The 20,215-nt window shown below is 45.0% G+C and overlaps 1 protein-coding gene across 1 annotated transcript in view; it reads left to right on the forward strand.

Moving 5' to 3' along the window:
• The window catches only part of GPAT2 (glycerol-3-phosphate acyltransferase 2, mitochondrial), a 132,343-nt gene that overhangs the window by 88,000 nt on the left and 24,128 nt on the right, over positions 1 to 20,215 (forward strand). Inside the window, exons 11-16 of the mRNA XM_060251857.1 lie at positions 1,307 to 1,417; positions 4,258 to 4,343; positions 6,429 to 6,547; positions 13,369 to 13,439; positions 16,676 to 16,937; positions 19,744 to 19,892. Of these exons, the coding sequence (XP_060107840.1) occupies positions 1,307 to 1,417; positions 4,258 to 4,343; positions 6,429 to 6,547; positions 13,369 to 13,439; positions 16,676 to 16,937; positions 19,744 to 19,892 (798 nt within the window). The remainder of the gene's footprint in view (positions 1 to 1,306; positions 1,418 to 4,257; positions 4,344 to 6,428; positions 6,548 to 13,368; positions 13,440 to 16,675; positions 16,938 to 19,743; positions 19,893 to 20,215) is intronic.

Genomic DNA, 20,215 nt, shown 5'->3' on the forward strand with positions numbered 1-20,215 from the left:
GGTGTGAGATCTCCAGCTACCATCTGGAGTTTAAGAGACCCTAGTTAAAGTAGAAAATATTTTCTCTTCCAACAAGCTTGGTTGTATGGTCAGTCTCTGTTGTTGTATGAACCAGCTCTTTGGTGAGTAATCATAGTTACGTCCAAGGTTTTTTGTGGGGAGGAAGGTAATGAGGGAGGCAACTATTAGAATCTCGCAGACCCTGTAGGTACATGACACCTGACAAACACAAGCGGTTTATGTTCAGTACACTGGGGGGGGGGGGAGTTGTGGAGTCAACCCCTTAAGTTAATTTTCATCTCCCACTTCACCGTCTACATACAGAAAATGCCAGCAGGCTCCCGCATGTCTCAGAATCAAGTTCTGAACTTGTATCATGAAATGTGTATCATGTGGCTGGTCCTGACTGATGTAGAGCTCTCAGATAAGTTGACTTCGTTTAGTGGGGGGAGGGAGAGAACTTGCTGCTGGGTAGTTGTTGGGTTCTTATACTGAGCCACCATATTCAGACTGAGGGCCAAATGAGCTGCTACAGCAACCATGGGCCAACTTGTGGCTGCTGACAACATTTTAGAGAAAGACTTGGCCATTTTAAAATGCTGTGGGCCCTCTTGGCATTTTAAAATGGCCAATTTTTTTTTTAAATGGTGTTGTCATCCACAGGTCAGACTTGTGGCCAGTTTGGCCCTCAGGGCTTTGACTTCTGTGTTGCTGAACAGACCCCTGCCTACCTGTGAAAAATATAATCAGTTTAATGTGGGATGGCAGACATCTAAATATCCTTATCAGTGTAATGTGGGAAGACTGAAGGTAGACACATTCACCCACAGTGTATTTGGTAGTTGAGAGAAAAAGAGAGTAGAGGAACACATTTTGGGTTTTGGGCAATGCTTTATCTGTATTCAGGCCTAGATCTTGTTTCCTTTTACCTGGGGAGCATCTTTTCTCCCTTTCATCTTTGCCTATCTGATCTATCTACCCCAACTTGTTTTGATTGGGGACTCAACAACCCTGTGAAGTAGGTTAGACTGAGAGTATGCGACTAATTCAAATTCACCCAGCAAGTTTCCATGGCAGAATGGGGATTCGAACCTGAGTCTTCCAGATCCTAGTCTGTTATTCTGACCATTTCCCAACACATCTCTTCAGGTGTGGAGTAAAATTTCTTAGTATTGTTTTGTGTCCTGTCTTTGGTGTCCTCAGTGCTAGCAGCTATGGCTCATCAAACAAGTCAGCTGTAGAAATTCAGACAGAGCCAACTGCTTCAGCAGCCCATAAAGTTTGAACATTCTCTTTGTCTTCCCAGAACCCCACCCAGCCATGTAGTCTTTGGATGTTGCTCTGGACCATCTGCCAAGCTGCTTATCGAGGACTAGGCTGTGTTAGGGTGGATTTTGCTCAGCCCTTCTCTTTGCAGGTATTGTGTATCAGCATGAGGTGTTGAGCTTCCAAATCATAGGAATAAGTGGTGTCCTTAAGAGTGATAGGTTGGTCCAAGGCAAAACCACAAATTGCTGAGGTGTGACTCCTCACAACTGCAGGGTAATTTACCACTAATCCCCTTAATAGCCTGTCAGCCAGAGACCAATAGACTAAGTCTCTAGCGTTCCTGGGTCGAAGACCAAGAAGTCAGCCCTGCAAGGTAGGACCCTTACAAGGTGAGTTCCAGAAAACACTTTTTTTCTGGTATCTGTACCAGTGTGGGATAAAGTACTGGATTCAGATTGCAGGTCCAAAATCCAGGAGCATCAGAAAATATAATTAAAGTAGTTTATTAAAAGAATGTGCAGGAACATATGAGCAGTGAACAGTGAGGATAAAATATAGCTAAATACCTAATCCAAGCACATTTACAATAATTGGTTAGCTACAACCAGCTGTTACCTGGCAAGACTGAATCTAACAGAGATTCAAGGAAGAATTGTTCAGTCCCAGATCAGATATCCAGAAGTCAGACAAGGCAGAGTTGGTGGCTTAGCATCTATTGTACCTGTTGTGTCCATGCTAACAGCCTCCCTTGGCTGGTTTTATAGCCCCGTGCTTAAGAGTCATGCTTGCAGCCAGCTGCTCAGAAGCAGTCCTGAAGTTTCAGCAAGCAGCTGGTGTGGGGCCAGGAGATGTGCACTTTGCCATCTTGTCTGTAGCTCTGTTCTCAGCCTTCATCAGTGGGGCTCTAAGGGCATGGATGATACTGGTGGGCTGGGAATGGCCAGCTGAGGTTTACCTGCTGAATCAGGGTTGGAGGGTTCAGTGGCTCTGCACCAGCTGTTGGCAGTGAATCCTGACAAGCCTGCATCTAATTTTCCAGCTCATTTTCAGCATCTATTAACTCAAGGCTGGCTACATGGGGCTCCTCGTCTTCCAAGGAGTTCTCTTTTCCTGATGAATCCTCTCTATCCCTGAGCTCTGGCTGACCCACAACAATAGAGCTTAAAAAAAAAAGACTAACCAGTGTGACACATAGTCCTGCATATTTTAGTGAAAAAATTGAAAGCCGCCATTTGATTAAGCAGCACATCTCCATGGTGCAAACCCAGTTTGCTTGGCATTGGTTGCTACCCAGATGCTTATGTATAGTTTGAAACTGGAAGAGCTATCAAATCCCATTAGGATGGGGGCAGCTTGACACTTGTTGGTGTGAAGAAATGCATCTTTTTCTGAGAACTCTGGCAGGAGTGAAACCTCCACTTTGTGCTTTAACATCCCCCCCTCCCCCCTCCAGAGACCAGGCTGGGAAGGAAGAAATCAGTCAGTGGCTTTCCAGGCTCCCCTCAGCTGCCTCTTAAGAAATGCTTTTAGGTCTAGCTAAAGATAATGAGATGGCCAAGTTCCCCCCTTCAATCAGGGAACAGAGATTCTTGGAGGAATGAAATGCCAGAGGGACACCAGAAATGAAATGTTTACAGTTTTCAGGAAATGCTTCTTTGACCTGGCATGACCTGATCAGTGGATAAAAATGGTAAAGGTAGTCCCCTGTGCAGGCACCAGTCGTTTTCGACTCTGGGGTGATGTTGCTTTCACGACGTTTTCACGGCAACTTTTTACATGATGGTTTGCCATTGCCTTCCCCAGTCATCTTCACTTTCCCCCCAGCAAGCTGGGTACTCATTTTACTGACCTCGGAAGGATGGAAGGTTGAGTCAACCTGGAGCCAGCTACTTGAACCAGCTTCCGCTGGAATTGAACTCAGGTCGTGAGTGGAGGGCTCCGACTGCAGTACTGCAGCTTTACCACTCTGCACCACGGGGCTCAGAGAAACAGATATGAAAAAAACTCCTTGAAACAGGAAGGAGGTCTCTTTTTCTTGGGTGCTGTATCCATGAGAGGATATAGACTTCTCCACAGGGAAGGCAGCCACTGACCATGTGGACGCTTCAAGGGCTGGAGCAAACTTCTGTGAAATGGAGGAGCCTGTCCTATTTTAACATCAGATAGGGCATGTATACTATAGGGAGAGGGACAGAGGATTTGCATTTTTCCAATTTCTTTTGGTTCTCTTGCTCAATCTGGTGCTGTGCTAAAAGCGTGCTTGTGAACATTTTATTTTAAATAAATATTTTATAACTTTTGAGGTTGGTAGTAGCTCTGTGTACCATGTAGACCTGCACCATCTAGGACACGGGTGGCCAATGGTAGCTCTCCAGATTTTTTTTGCCTATCAGCCCCAGCCAGCATGGCCAATGGCTGGGGCTGATGGGAGTTGTAGGCAAAAAACATCTGGAGAGCTATCGTTGGCCACTCCTGATCTAGGACATGCTATTTTAAAAAGTGCGCCAGAGGAAGGAAGGCAGTTGGCTAGTGGCTATTTCTCCAGGGGTGTGCTGGGCAGTAAATTGTCTCTGTGGTGACCAGGTGCTGGGCAGCAAGAAACACAGAGGCACGGCCTCAGAACTTGAAAAGGAAACTGGGAGTCCTGACCCTCTCAGTGAGCAATTTCATACAAAGATCAGGTGGTGGTGATGAGCTACCCTGAGAATGAAAGAAAAGCCTCTCCAGGTGTTGAGAAAAACCTAAGAAGGCAGAGCAGAATAGAGCCTGCAGGCCAGAGCAGGCACCTTCCGCCACAGATGATTTTCAGTATAAGTTATTTTTTCAGCATCCTACATCTGGCAATTATCATTATTCTATCCCTTCTCCAGATGCAAAGGGTTTTGTTCGTTCCCTGTTAATGAATGGGGCGTTACTTGCCTATAGAGATTGTTCAGTGTAGTAGAAATAAGAAAAGAGCCTAAATAGCTTATGTTCTTTTATATCTAGGAGTATATGGCAAATAGCACCTTCAGACAGAGCAGTACGGGAAAATATCTGGAAGAACTGATCCTACCAGAAGTGTTTGGCAAATGGTAAATATGCTCTAAATCAGGCATGCTGAGCTGGTGCCCCAAAGAAATTTTGCCTGGGTTTTTTTGTGGCTTTGTGAAGATGTGACTACAAACAGGAACCATTGTATGCACTGGAGTGAATGTAAAGTTGAGAGGATGCACAGTGTCCTTACATCTCTGTCTCTAAGCTTTGTATACCGTATCCATGACTGTGCCTCACTGCATGTGCTCCACAACTGTGAAGCTTTTTCTGGTTGATTATGCTGACTTAGAAGGAGGCTAGGGGGTATGGCAAAATCCAGTGTGTAGAGAATAATGGTGATTCCAGAAATATACTTCTTGGTCATCCTTGCTCTAGATCAAGTTGAAAAGGGGTGTTTCTTTATTGTGGGATAAATTAACAAAGAAAGAACCAGAAGACCCCCCTAATAGCTACTAACTAGAAAGTCCTGGATTACCAAATGCTGCATCAGCTGCTTCAGTTAAATTACCTTTGGCAGACTGTTCTGAATTTTTGCATTAATCCTGGCAGCTTTGTTTTTTTTGTTTTAGCAAGTTTGCAGAACAGGGGTTCTCTCTTGCATCTAGTGCCCTCTGGCTGTCTGACTTGCATATGATTCCCATGTGGTCACCATGAGGACTTTGGATAAGGCATGTTCCTGGAGTTTCAGGCTGGGAACTATTCCCAGGCATGTGGTGGCCCAGCCTGAATTGGGACTGTGGTGTATGAGGAGAGGGGCATAAACCCCTCCTTCACTGCCATTTTCCTGCCCAGAGATGGCCCAAGGGAGGTGTTGGCAAAACCTTCTGTAGCCATGAAAGTTTTCCCAATGGGGCACAATGGGGCACATTGCTCCAAGGACTGTTTCAGTTATTGAAAACAGCATACGGGAGAAGCTGCACACTGCAGTTCCCATACAAATCAGGCTCCTGTGCACCTAGGAATCAAATTCCTATCTCAGAACACCAGGCACACGTCAGTTGACTGTCCACCTTTGACCCTTAGAGATGCATGGTTCCCTCATTGTGACAGACAAGCCTCAGATGACACAAATAGTCTTGCTTGGCTTATTCAGTAGACTGTAGAGAATGAGATGAGAGTTAATAGTTATTTTTACAGACTTGCACATCCTACAGAATCACAAAAATTGCACATGTCAGCTTTCCAGTTACATTTTAGAACTGCATGCATGAGCTTGAAGGAAAGGTTAATTCACAAATAATAAGATGTTCTTGAGCAGGAAATTTAAAATATACTTTCTGCTGAGCAGCATCTTGATGTATATTAAGGATACAGTGAAATAATCCTGGATGCTTTGAATCAACTGGAAGAGTAGTTTTAGGGGGAAATGGTGTTTCTTATTGTCTCTGCCCAAATATAATTTTGATCAGTGATTGACATAAGGAAAAGCTTGTGGCTTTCTCATGATAGCAGCTTCTGCAAGGACTGTCTCTCTTAAACTCCCTCATTGGAAGCATACTCTGATTTTAACAGGCAGTACACCTTATATACTTGGAAGAAACTACTTCAGCCTCCTGTAACCCTCTGCTGACAGGCAAATTAGAAGTGTCTGCCACTTGTCAAGCAGTTGATGGGTGTTTAGTATAGAATGTAGTATGAATATAAAGGATATATTCTAAGGATTATTGTCTGGATCCACACTCCTGGAAGGGGGACTTCTCTGTGGTAATTCACAGGAAGCAGTTTTTAAAATCTATTTGCAGAATTTCTAGTAACTTCCAAAATAAGGTGGTTAAAGGTGAAAAACAAAGCCTGTTAGCCAACCTGGTACTCTTTGAGATTATTTGGTGGACTCTTAAGGCTACATCACAGGGTTGTTGTGAGGGCAAAATGGAGGAAGGGAGAACCATGTAAACTGCCTTGAGCTTCTTGGAGGATGGATAAGATTTAAAACATGGTCAAGAGGAATGCAATAGAGGGAAAAATACAATCTGTATGTGCTTTGAGGGGGTGTCCCTTATGTCTGGAAGAGGAGCATGGCTAAAAGATGGGAGCGGGGCATAGTTGGAAGAGAAGAGATAGTGACCAAGTAAGACCATCTTAATGCACTCTTCATTAAAAAAAAAACATTCTGTCTCTTCTAGCCCCATGATCCTGGACTGTGAGAAATTGGAATACTGGTCATCAAACTCCTGTGGTGCTGTAGTGCTGAACACGAAGCAGCAAACCTTGGTGGACAATTTGATCCTCCATTCACTGAGCAGTAGGTGCTAATTCATGTGACTTGATGTCTTATCTTTAGAAGGAGTGTGTGTCTGAGCTAATAATTCCCACATTGTGTGCTGTAAGAGAACTGCTGTTGTGCCGCTGAGAAGGAAATGAATTAAATAATCAAAAGGTTCCCACAAACCCCAAGATAAGTTAACCGCAGACAAGGCTGATTGCTTTGTGTCTGCATGATTTGCTGCTTGGGTCTTTTCTTGTCCCGTTGTGAGGACTCTGTGCCAACTTTGTGTCCGATGTGCTCAGGTCAGTCATTACCATTGCAGAGATGCAACAGAACTAGTGTCTGCTCCTGACATAGGCCTTTTGTGCCTCTACATGAGTTGCTTCTCTCAGCAAGTCTCTCCAGTTGGAAGACTTGCCCAGAACAGTGACTCATGCACAAACACAGAACAGGAAATTCTTACTCCTTACAGACTGTAAAAATCTCTTGGGTTGGGGTATGTAGGTGAAGTGTGTGTGCAGTCTCACTCATAGATTGAGGATCAGGGTGCAAGGGCTCCCAGAGTCCCAAGCCAGTTACCTAGAGGCGTTAAATTAAATTTAAAAATTTCAGGTGAGAGCTGCTAGCTGTAAGAAAAAAAGTGTTTGTAGTCATTAAGCATGATTCATATTATTGCAGTTCCCTGCTGGGAGAACAGGAGATGAAAGAACATGAAGAAAGGGTGCTCTGTTTCATCCAGCATTGACAGATTATCTTGAGCATCTTTGTTTTTGGATTGCTTGGCCATGTGGCTGACTGTATGTACTGCTCATTTTGCCCATGCACCATCTGTGTTCCTGTCTGTATTGTAGTTGGCAAAGCAGACACGGGGTTTTTTTGTCAGGGCCACAGACATCCTTGTATACAGACACAAGCCATTTGTTAGCGTGAGGTTCCTTCTGTCCAAACGCATCAAGAAAGTAGTGTGGCTGCAAATATGGCATAGCTGTGAACGTTAACTGTTAGCAACCACTGAGGCGTCTTTGTAACTCTGAAGCCTGGATTCTGAGGTAAAGAGTTGTGTTTTGTAAAAATGTTATAAATCAAATAAATGTATACACACATACATGGACATATATATTTGAAAGAAATAATGTTCCCTGCCAGAGGTCAACGGATTTATGATTGCCATGATCAGAGCCTTCCCTGATGTGGAGGGAGGGGTAGAGCCTGTCTCCCTGAGCTTTGGAGCAGCTCAGAGTGCCTGTAGTCAGGGACTGTATTCTCCATTTCTCAGCTCAGAAGAAGGGCGGGAGCTAATCACATAGTACTTTGGAAATAGTTGAGGAGCTCTTGCGCAGCGTGACTTCAGGAGCAATCTTCTACCTTTTTAGCCAGCTCCCAGTTTGGGGGGAGGGAAGGAGGGGCTCATCACAGTTATCCTGGCAAGTGATTTTCTTGTTCCTTGCCCAAGGGAGACTCTCCTTTGCTCAGTACCTTCGGTAGCCAAAATGTTCTTCCAAGCGAAAAATGCTCCAAGTGGCTCTGAGCTGCAAGCACGGCCTCCCTGTTACATAAATGATGCACCTCACGTGTCAAGGTGTGTTTTTTAGTTTATCACTGTTCTCTCTGACTGTGGATGTAACTTTCCAATTATCGGTTATTTTAGTAAAATACCTGAACTGCTCTGTCTGTGCTAATGCACAGGCTGCGTGACTTTCTGCAAATGGCTCATAAGCATGCTTTGAAAAAGAATAATCTGGAAAGAAAAGAACTTTGCCTGGGGAAAGCCTGCCTTACTAAGGCATGTTCCTTTTAGGGGAAAAGGTGATCAGTGGAAATGAACCTGATTGCATTCAGGTTCAGCCATCAGGGCACTTCTGCAAACAATCTTATGCATGTTCCTGTTCCCTGCAGGGTATGATCACATTATCATCCCCTGCTTGTGAAGTCTGTTTTTTCAGTTGGCATAATGTCTTTTAGATTTCTATTCAGATTCTTGGGTGGAGTCCCTAAACCAGCTCATGGCATTTGTAAAATGCTCTAGATTCCATTTTAAAGAAATAAAATATATGTTTAATTTTAAAAGCTATAAAAAAATAGTGTGAGGAGATTGAGAACAATTCTAAAATACTAAACCAAAAAGCAAAGCCAGACAACACAGAAACAGAAACAACTTCATGGTCATAGAAAACAGTTTCTCTGAATATGGGGTAGGTGAAAAGTTAAAGAAGCAACTTGGAACTTATTCAAGGGGATAGGAGAGGAGAAAATAAGCTAGTTAGTTCCTCAGGTAAATTGCAAAGGATCAGGACTTTTTCTGTAGAAAAAGTCCAGCAGGAACTCATTTGCATATTAGGCCATACCCCCCTGGTATCAAGCCAGCTGGAACTGCGTTCCTGTGCATTCATGCTAAAAAAAAACCCTGCAAAGGATGTTAAATAATCTGGAGCTGAGGTCCCAGGTTCAATTTCTGGCAACTGCAGTTAAAAGGATTAGCTAGTGTGTGACTTGAAAGACCTCTAGCTAAAACCCTGGAGAGCTGCAACTGGTCTGAGTAAATACCGACTTTGATGAGGCAAGTGGATATGATTCAGTGTAAATCAGGTTCATATGTTTGTATGTTTCAAAGTCCTATGACACTGCAGTGCCATTTTGGGTGCAGAAACCATTTGAGTAGGTCCAATTATGTGGATTCTTTCCTAAAATGTAAAATTTCTGGAAATTTTGAATCTATGGGGAAAATGTTTGGTTCTGTTTGGGAAAAATATGCAATACTTTTTAGCATTCCTAAATTTAACTGCTTTAACAGCATAAAATACTTAATTTGTAATTTAGCATATGAAATTGTACTACTTGGCATATTTTGGAAATTTAAAAGTATGAATCCTTTAGTTTTCTACAAGCAAAATTATAAACATACATAATGCAAGAGAGATGGCTGCTGCTGTTGTTATCTTATGATATCTTTGCCACATGTGTGCCATTTGAGAGGCAGAAAAAAACAAAAAGTTTAAAATAGAAGACACAAATACAAAGGAAAATGTATTTATTGGACAGAAAGTCACAGTCACAATAGAACTAATAACACATGACCATGAATTCATCTTCTTGTATATTATAATATACTAACCAAGGACAGAATTAGTCATGTTTACTATAGCCTTGAAAACATTATACATGTTGACTCTACAATATAAATAGGAGCTATTGTATTACAAAAATATTCTGAGTAAAGCCTTGTTCTAAAAAGCATTTCACTTGTTACAGAAAAAGAAACTTTTATAGGAGGTGTGTGTTTGTGTGTGTGCCCCTTCCGTGGGGGGGCATCAAGATATCATAATTGACTTATGTGGTTAGCAGAGACTCACCAGATGCAATGTTGTTCCTTAGTTGCCTTTTTATTGATTCAGGTGGGTAGCTGCATTGGTCTGAAGCAATAATAGAACAAAGTTTGAGTCCAGTGACACTAAATATAAGCTTTCGTTCACATGTATCTAAAGAAGTGTGCATGCGCACAAAAGCATATACCCAGAATTAAACTTCGAGTGTTAGTGCCACAGGACTCAAACTTTGTTCTGTTGCCTCTGTATTGGATACAGGAAAGTCCACACAGGCTTCCTCACATGCACAGTTCCCTTCACCCCCGCACCTTCCTGATCTTCAAACCTCAAGGGTCTGAGCTGTGCCTCTGTCTGGGCACATTTCCACCGGACCTGTCCCAGTTGGGTAGCCTTATCTTGCCCCAGGCTTCAGCTCCTGGTTTAAGTTCCTCTTTCCTTCTCCATTGCCACCTCCTCAGCTTTACTCAGCCAGCTTGCATTCCTGACCTCTCCCCTCTCTTCTTACTTTGCTGTTTTTTATCCCTGGGGTTCTGCTCTTGCTGGTCAAATCCGGCTCCACCCCTCTCTTGTCAGAGCCTTGTTGTTCTCTGGGGTTGCATAAGGTGGCTGCTACTGTCTGTCTTTTTGTGTGATGTCCTGCCCTTCCTGGAGCCTCTGCTCCAGGAAGGGCAGCCTCTTCTGGCCTCTGCTGCTGCCTTTGTGCCACAGTGTTTCTCCCAGGTTTTCCTTTTAAAAGAAAGGCTTTTTCCCCCTCCTTGGGATGTCTGTATTTTCCCATGCAAATGCCCCCTTCATAGCCACTTCAAGGGTGTTCACCTGGCAAGCAACCATGCTGTTAGCCCTACTGTGAGCAAGTGGCTTATGCACCTTTTGAATAAATGAACCCATAATGACTGCTGATTTGGGGATATTGTAGAATAGTTTTGCTTTGCAAACTTGTCTTGGAGGATTGTGCCTTCCAGGGTAGTGCTGTGTATGGCTGATAGAGCCAGTGGAAGGGCTGCTGCTGAGAGAGGAACTAAATTGGTAGGATGACATCCTCTCCAAAGCTTGGTGAAGTAGGCCCCAAAGTTACTCACCTAGCTATTCACTCTGTTAAAGGTCCTTTTGTGAGAGGTTGTTTCTCTTTAAATTGACTTCTAGGGGCAAGAGAAAAGGTATTCTCTCTTAACACTTATCTCGCACAACCTGTAAAACATAATTAACTCTGCCACAGAATGTGGCAACATCCATTATATGATTTGTTCCAGAAGGGATAGAAAAATTCCTGAAGGATAATTCTTGTTGTCTGCTGTTAGCTGTGATAGCTACATGGAATCTCTGTAGTCAGAGGCAGTTTATTTTGGAGAACCAGATGCTGGAAACAAACAAGGGAAAGCAGCCAGGGTCTCATTGGAGGCATCTGGCTGGCTGTTGTGGGAAATGGAACGTGAGATCATTGGGCTTATCCAGTTGGGCTTTTTGTATGTTCAGATTTCTAGCCCATGTTGTTCCTTTGTAAAGCTCTATTAATGGTGATTTAAAGGCTTCATATTGCCATACTGAAGAAACAAGCAGTGGAAGAAAATAATATGAAATTTCCCTTTTGAATCTCCAGTAAAGAGGGACAACAAAGTGGTTGCAGCTCTGGTTCTGTATTCTCTTTGCTGGTGACCTTTAACAAAGGGTAGTTGCGTTGTTTTGTGCTTTGCAGTTTTCTAAATGTTATGAGCAGCCTGAGGTCTCTGTCACTGATCTCATTCTCTTTCTGTCTGACCCTTTGACGCCCCCAAGTATCATGCCCTCCCCACTTGCTCCCCTCTTGGTCCTGCCATTTGGACACAAGGTTGGAGGACATCTAGGTGGCAGGACAAAAGGGACAATCAGCAGGCAATGAAAGGCCTCACTTCTGAGGCATAAACTTTCCCAAGGAGGAAGCAGCCCTTTCAAGTTCCCCTTTACCAGCCAGGGCTCCTGCAATCTTCATCTGCCTCACAGCCTCCATTTATCTCTGTCTGCATGATCCAGTCTGATTCTCCCCCACCCCCACCTCCACCATCCAGACTCCACCACCTGGCTGTCATTGCTTCACCTGGCTTACAGTATGAGTTCACAGAAGGCAACTATCCAGTCTGCACTCTGTGGGCTCCTGAGATATGACTTGGAAAACTGCCAACTGGTGTGTGTGTGTATTTAATATTGCGTTGGTGGGACCAAGGTGATACATCAGTGTCTGTGTCAAGCCAAGGCTTTGAGCTTTGGTCTAATCTAGACTTTATAGACCTAGTCTAGAGAGTAAAATTCCTTCCAAAGGTAGCCCTTCTTTGAGGTGTAGGCTGTGGTATTTGGGGGTTACCACTAGGGGCCGCATCTGACTCATGGGACATGACTCCCTGAGAAGCTTTTCAGTGTGAAGCCTTTAAATGAATGGGTTCTGCACAAGGATGCAATCTCTGCTCTTGCAAAATCCCACTCCATGTGAATAGACCTTGAGCCAGGAGAACTGACAAGATTAATGACAAGGGCCTTAAGCCAGCCTTGGTTCCCTTTGGGGTCAAGGCGGGAGATTTCCTTCTATTGTTTTGATGCTGTGTGATTAAAACACAAAACACCTCTCTCAGCAAAAAGCTGAGGACAGTTTAATTGCTCATTCTAAATTCCTTTGCTGTTGGGCAAACCCTGCCCTTCCTGAAGCCTTAAATATGCATAGAGGTTTCTTATTGCCATAAAATAAGAGCTAAACTGAAAGTCCCTAAATGGTTTACAGGCTCAGATTAGACTACTCCTTTCTGCTTCCAAAATAGTAATTACAGAATTCAGCTAAAATTCAGGTGTGCCTCACCTATTCTTGGTGGTGGAAAGTGCTGTCAAGTCATGACTGACTTATGGCAACCCCATAGGGTTTTCAAGGCAAGAGACATTCAGAGGAGGTTTGCCATTGCCGCCTCCTGCATCCTGCTCCTGGTATTCCTTAGAGGTCTCCAAATACTAACTTAACTTCCAAGATATGACGAGATCAGGCTAGCCTAAGCTGTGCAGGTCAGGGCCACCTATTCTTATCTTAGGGCTGTATATGTGCTTCATAGTCTGTTATTAGCTGCAGAATTCAGCTTCCTGAACACCCTCCTCCAAATAGGGATATGGCTGTGAAGAGTTTAAAAATGAAAAATGAAAACAACTAATGCCTGTATGCACGGTTATGTTATGGCATGTCAAGTTGCCTGGACCCAGAATTTTTTACATGTATGTTTTAAGTGCAGAGTTCATCTGGACTTATTTGTTTTCACATCTCTGCTGTTTTATCTGGTGTTTAGGCAGGTGGTCCCTTTTTTGTACTGCTTTGTACTGCAGCCTGCTGATGAGGGGCAAGGAACATACCTACCTGCACAGCCACTGAGATGCCAACTACTTGGGTGATCAGATACAGCTTGTTTGCAAATGCAAGATATTACACAGCTCCATTGCACTAGCACCTGAGTCCAATGCCCCCCCCCCAAGCTGAACATATTAAGCTCTGGATTCCAATGAGCTAATCCCTACCCCTTCTTCTCTTAGCTGCAGTGTCCTGCTCTGCCATCATGGCTGTGGGGATTACCTCTGCGCTTCTGCTGCACAAGCATTGGGAGGTGAGTGTGAAAATGTGGCCTGAGGATATAGCTCTCTCTTCCTTACAAGAGTTGATAGCAGGAGCAGTTTTCCAGTACGGGGCATCTGTGAGGTGTCTGGGTCTTCTGCTTTCCTGTTGTAAGACTCCAGACTCTGCCTGCTTCTGAGGCTTCAAGGAGGTGGTCTTGGCACAGGGTGTAATACGTCTTTATTTTTTTTTATTGAAGAGCATTTACATTGCAGGGTCGTAATACCACTGTTCATCTTTGTGGCTTCTGTGCAGTGTCACATGGGACTGCACTTCCACAGGCTGGCCCTGGTGGGGAGCTAGTGAGCTTTAAAATAATTTTCTAGAGTTCCAAGAGTGCTCCCCACTCTTTTTAGCATGTGTTTCCCACTCAAAAATCACATGATGTGGGAGGGGCAAGCACTGTTCCTTCAGTTCTCTTTTTCTTGCTGCTAACAGAGGGCATATTTCAGTGAGCTTCAGTTTCTTCAACAAGAGAACACTGCACACATTGGGTATGAGAAAGAGCCAGTTTGATGCAGTGGTCAAATGCATGGACTCTTATCTGGGAGAACTGGGTTTGCTTCCCCACTCTACATGCAACTGCTGGAGTGACCTTGGGCCAGTCATAACTCTCCCAGAGCTGTTCTGGTCAAGAGTAGTTCTTGGAGAGCTCTCTCAGTCCCACCTACCTCACAGGGTGTATGTTGTGGGGAGCGGAAGGGAGAGGAGACTGTAAGCTGCTCTGAGACTCCAAGTGAAGGATGAGATATAAATCCAATCTCTTTCTCCACCTTCGCAACACTTCAGGAAACACAAAAATCTTATTTGTCTGCTTCAGAGGCCGCAATAAAGGGAAGGCTGCCTTTACACAAACTTTGTTGAGGTGGATAGTCTCGGCTATTAAAATAACATATACTGAGTCTGGTACAAATTGCCCATTCTTGGTGTCAGCACACTCCCCAAGAGCTCCAGCTTTGTTAACACCCTTCTCTGCTGGCCTGCCACTTGAGGATATCTGTAAAGCAGCCACCTGCTCGATGCTTTTGACATTCGTCCAACATTATTCAATGGATGTTGACCCCAGAAGTGAGACAGCTTTAGGGAAAGCAGTGCTACAGTCAACTTTCAGCCCACACCCTTCTCCTTGGTGAGTGAATTTGCTGTTGTCCCACATGAGACTGCACAGAAGCCACAAAGATGAAAAAGGGGTTGTGCTTAGCCTCAGCTAGGGCCAGGGCATTCTCTACCCTGGCCTCAGCCTGGTGGAACATGCTCCCACCGGAGATCAGGGCCCTGCAGGACCTTCTACCATTTTGCAGGGCCTGTAAAATGGATGAGGCGGTGGGCATCAAATCAAGTCGGCCTCCCCTGCTGAAGTCCTCCACTTTCAGGAGGCGCAGATGGAGATCTTAATGACCCAGTGGCTCTTACCTTGTAATTACTGTATTTATTAACAGCGATCTGTTTTATATTTATGTTGGTTTTAACTTCTACCGACTACATTGTGTCTATTATTTGTTGTTGTTGTGATCTGCCCTGAGCCTGCTTGCAGGGAGAGTGGAATAAAAATCAACACAAATAAATAAATACCTTTAAGTTTTGCTTGAGTGATCTTGTGTGTAGGCACACATCTCTTTTTCCTTTCCCTGCTGCGGTTCTCTTCATTGTTTGTATGCTCATGTCTTACGATGGCAAAAGGAGAACTGAGGGAGGAGCATTCACCCCTCCCACATAATGTGATTTTGGGGCTGGAAACATGCTGAACAGAGAGGGGAGGAGGATCGCTCTTGGGACTCTGGAAAAGTAGTTAAAAAGCTGACTGGCTTCGCTCTGTGGTGGCCTTGCAAAAGCACAGTCCCATGTGTGCCTTTACAGAAGACCACTCAATGAACAAAGGTTACACGTAAGTGCAATCCTTTATGTTATACTTTCTAATATAGATTTCATTTTTCCTTCCTAAGACTTTGTAAATTATTTTATAGATGCAGAAACTGAGGTCAGGTGAAGGGCTGTTCCACCCTAATCTTACACTTATAGTTAAAAATGTGAATATAATTAAACGCACACTTGCAAGCATGTGTATTGTGTAGGAATGCTTGTCAGGTGAATGGGATTGTCCCTGGCTCCATTTTAGTTGTCCTGGATCTGTGACCATGTAATGTGTGAACTGGTGACCTGCACAGTTCCTGGTCTGTCGTTGAGCTGGGATTTCAGCCTAGCACTCTGAACAGACTGGTTTCCAAGTAGCTGGAGAGACAGGAAGCTCCAGCATCCAGAACTGAACATGGGTGGAGAAGCATAGAATTAATATTCATTGCTTACATTCAGGGCCGGCTCGCCCACTAGGCAAACTAGGAGGTAGCCTAGGATGCCGGGAGGGTGGGAGTGCCAAATTGGGCTCCCCACCCCCCTCCCGGTATCCCAGGCAATCGCCTAGTTTGCCTGTCTCCTCCACCTGCTACCGCTGCCCGTCCCTCCATTCCTTTCCCTTCGCCTCCCTCTCCCCCTGCAGCGCTGCGCCCCCCACACCTCCCCCCCTCCCTGCCACGCCGCCTCCTCCTTCCTCCTTTCAGACCCTTCCCTACCCTATGTCAATTTCAATGCTGGAACCGGCTCTAGCGCCGTGTTCCAGCTATCTAAAGCACCCCCCCCCCAGCCAATCACTCAATCGCAGGTAAAACCATGCCGTGAGGCCAGGAGGCACTTACAGTCTGTCAGGAACAGCATCCTGAAAGTGAGACCCCTCTGCCTCCTCCCCTCCCCACTTCCTGGATGGGAGAGGAGTCAGCAGCAGCGGGGTCGGCCTTTCAGGATGCTGATCCTGACAGACTGTAAGTGCCTCTTGACCCCGCGCTGCGGTTTTACCCGTGATTGAGTGATTGGCTGGGGAGGAGGGGAGGACTTTAGATAGCCGGAATGTGGTGCTAGAGCAGGTTCCAGCATTGAAATTGACATGGGATGGGGAAGGGTCCGAAGGGAAGGAGGAGGTGCAGGAGCACCAGACAGCGAATCTGCCTAGGGCGCCATGGGGCGTCGGGCCACCCCTGTTTTCATTTAGCACTTGAGGTGGAGGTCTCACCTTTCATAAAGACAAGTACCAAAGTGGCTCACAGGGTGGCTATGACTGCACACCCTGCCAGTTCTCTTTTTGGGTTGTATTTGAGGGAGTTTTCCCTTCTTCCCAATGCTGACATTCCTCCGTTATTCTCCTGGCTCTCTTCTCTCTTTCTTTCTCCACTTGGACAGGGAGTCTTTCTGTCACAGCTGATGAAGGACTTCGTTTGGCTCACTGAGGAGATCTTGCTGCACAACTATGATGTGGGATTCTCTGGGCAGGTGTGGCATGTGGTGCTACACACCCTTTTCCTGCTGCGGCACTGCATCTCCCTCCACCGCCTCTCACTGGGGGATGTCCTCATAGCTCCCAGGAGGACAGAGGCTGCCGTGACAGAACTGAGCAGGCACAGTGCTGCCCTTCTGCCTGTCTTCATCCAGGAAGCTATTGGGGGTGAGTGTGAGAGCAGGATGGTCTGGTAGCACTGCAGAAGGAAAGGAGCAGCCGTATTTCAGAAGGCTTCATTCTACCCCACTCTCTAACAGGCCCTGTTTCTCAGGCAACCAGTATCCTGAAACTAGCCGCCTCCTTCTTCCCCCAAGGTCAACTGTGGAGGTTTTTAAGGCTGCCACACAAGAGGCAGTCAGTGCCTTTCCAGTCTTTTGCTTTTTTTCACCTAATCTGCTGAAAGGTGCCTTGTGAAAAAAGGAAGGGTTGCAAAGTGACAGTTGCGAAACAGAAGAATAAAAATCCCTTGCAGTCACCATTCTTCCTTCCCCACAAGGGGTAAAACCTCAGGCCAGTAATGTCATCTGTAAATGGGCTTTGCTAGCTTCTGTGGGCCTGTGACCAAGGCCTGACTCAAGAGCTCTCTGGCATCAGTGCTGCTAGCCATTTAGGGGCTGCTGTTCAAATTATTATTCCTCCTTCTATCAGTACATCCTGGTGGCTCCTCTGGTGAACTTGGTATTTCTGGGGACTGCACATGCCTTTTTTTTGGGGGGGGGGGGGAGGAGTATTTGTGTGTGTGTGCTCCTGCACCTGGAAGTCATGGTGGCTTCTGGTGACTGACCCCTACTGGAGGCCTGCAGGATATTCAGAGAGGTGGATGAATAAAGCCCCTGTTCTCCAAGATACTGATATTTCAAGGAGATCTCCCATACAAGAACTTGCCAAAGTTGACCCTACTTAGTTTCCAAGACTGGGTTTGCCTGGGCTATCTAGGACAGGGCAAGAAGGAGAAAAAGACGATCCGGGTAACTACCGACCCATCACCATGACGTCTGTACCTGGAAAAATTTTAGAACAAATCATCAGAACAGTCGGTCCTGGAACATTTAGAAATAATGGATGTGATTACTAAGAGCCAGCATAGTTTTTTCAAGAACAAGTCATGTCAGACTAACCTGATCTCTTTTTTTGAGAAAGTGACTACCTTGCTGGATCGGGGGAATGCTGTAGACATCGTTTATCTTGATTTCAGTAAGGCTTTTGATAAGGTTCCACATACTATCCTTGTTGACAAGTTGGTAAAATGTGGTTTGGATCCTGTTACTGTTAGGTGGATCTGTAACTGGTTGACAGATCACACCCAGAGTGCTTGTGAATGGTTCCTCATCCTCTTGGAGAGGAGTGACAAGTGGAGTGCCTCAGGGATCTGTCCTGGGACCTGTTTTGTTCAACATCTTTATCAATGATTTGGATGAAGAAATAGAGGGAATGCTTATTAAATTTGCAGATGATACTAAATTGGGAGGGGTTGCAAACACAGAAGAAGACAGAAACAGGATAAAGGATGACCTTGACAGGCTGGAAAACTGGGGCTAAAACCAATAAAATGAATTTTAACAGGGATAAATGTAAAGTTCTGCATTTAGGTAGGAAAAATTCAATGCATGGTTATAGAATGGGGGAGACTTGTCTTAGCAGCAGTATGTGCGAAAAGGATCTAGGGGTCTTAGTGGATCATACGCTGAACATGAGTCAACAGTGTAATGCGGTGGCTAAAAAGGCAAATGCAATTTTGGGCTGTATCAACAGAAGTATAGTGTCCAGATCACGTGATGTGATGGTATCGCTTTACTCTGCTCTGGTAAGACCTCATCTGGAGTATTGTGTTCAGTTTTGGGCACCACATTTTAAGAAGGATATAGACAAATTGGAACGGGTCCAGAGGAGGGCGACGAAGATGGTGAGGGGTCTGGAGACCGAGTCCTATGAGGAAAGGTTGAAGGAGCTGGGGATGTTTAGCCTGGAGAGGAGACGGCTGAGAGGTGTTATAATCACCATCTTCAAGTGCTTGAAGGGCTGTCATATAGAGGATGATGTGGAATTGTTTTCTGTGGCCCCAAAAGGTAGGACCAGAACCAATGGGTTGAAATTAAATTAAAAGAGTTTCCGGCTCAACATTAGGAAGAACTTCCTGACCGTTAGAACGATTCCTCAGTGGAACAGGCTTTCTCAGGAGGTGGTGGGCTGTACTTCCTTGGAGGTTTTTAAACAGAGGCTAGATGGCCATCTGACAGCAATGAAGATCCTGTGAATTTAGGGGGAACTGTTTGTGAGTTTCCTGCATTGTGCATAAGGTTGGACTAGATGACCCTAGAGGTACCTTCCAACTCTATGATTCTATGAGGGCAGAATTGTGCACATACTTTAATGTGTCTGTGGAAGGTGACGTGGTGTGGTGAAGCTGAGAAGATGACTCCCTTTATCGTGAGTTGGAGCTGTTTCTCCAAGAGTGTCTTTTGGGTCAGTGGCTCAGTCGTGGATAGATTTTTGCATGTTTGTTTGCTATTGGATGATCTGCTGCTTCAGGTGTTCATACAATTGTGAAGAGGGACATGAAGCTGTACCTCTGCATGATTTTCAGATAACACTTGCCGAAACAGAAGACACATATGCGCACAAATTTGTAAAGGTATTTCGCAGAACAGCAAATAGTATCAGAACTCCAGATGTCATTCATAGAGACAGGATGAGAAAGTCAGCAAACAGAATAGTGTTGCATCTCAGTATTTAGCACCTGATGTCCTGATGCCATTTAACTGCATGTAGTATAATATAAGCAGAAATTCAGATCCTTGCCCTGAGGTGTTTACAATCCACATTTTCACACAGAGGAAGAAAACCACTGGGGAAGAGAGAACACAAAAAACAAGAGTGACCGGTGAAGAACTACACAAATACAGTTCTGGATAGTTCTGCTTAGTGTTTACAAGGGGTACGAATTACACAATTGTCTGATATTTCTCTGCAGCCTGCGCTATCAATGCCCTCCTGATGGAGCTGCTTCCGTACTTGGGAAGCCCCGAGCAGCTCAGGGATGCTGTCTTCGTCCAGGAAGAGCTACACAATAAGACTGCTTTACTGGTCCAGTTGCTGCCCAAGGACGTCGTCCTACGCCAGGTAGGAAAACCAGTGTTGCTTGTGTCTTTTACCTCTTGATAGTTTGAAACCCTAGAACTGGAAGACTGGGTAGGTCAACCGCACCTCTTTATTAGATTATCAAGCTGAGCCAGCAGAGACAGCGTGCTTGGTGATGCAAATAGGTTTTATAAGGGAAGGGACCCCACAGAGGGAGGTGGATTCCATGGAAGAAGTTGGCAGGACTCCTATCACTGGCCTAGCCACTATGAACTCTACAGATGTTTTGCTATAGCTGTATAGTGTCTTGTATGTAAGCACTAAGAGGGGTCAAAAGTGAAGGAATGCTGGATCACAGTCCAGAG

This window comes from Heteronotia binoei, chromosome 12, assembly GCF_032191835.1.
Source record: "Heteronotia binoei isolate CCM8104 ecotype False Entrance Well chromosome 12, APGP_CSIRO_Hbin_v1, whole genome shotgun sequence".
Lineage (NCBI taxonomy): Eukaryota > Metazoa > Chordata > Lepidosauria > Squamata > Gekkonidae > Heteronotia > Heteronotia binoei.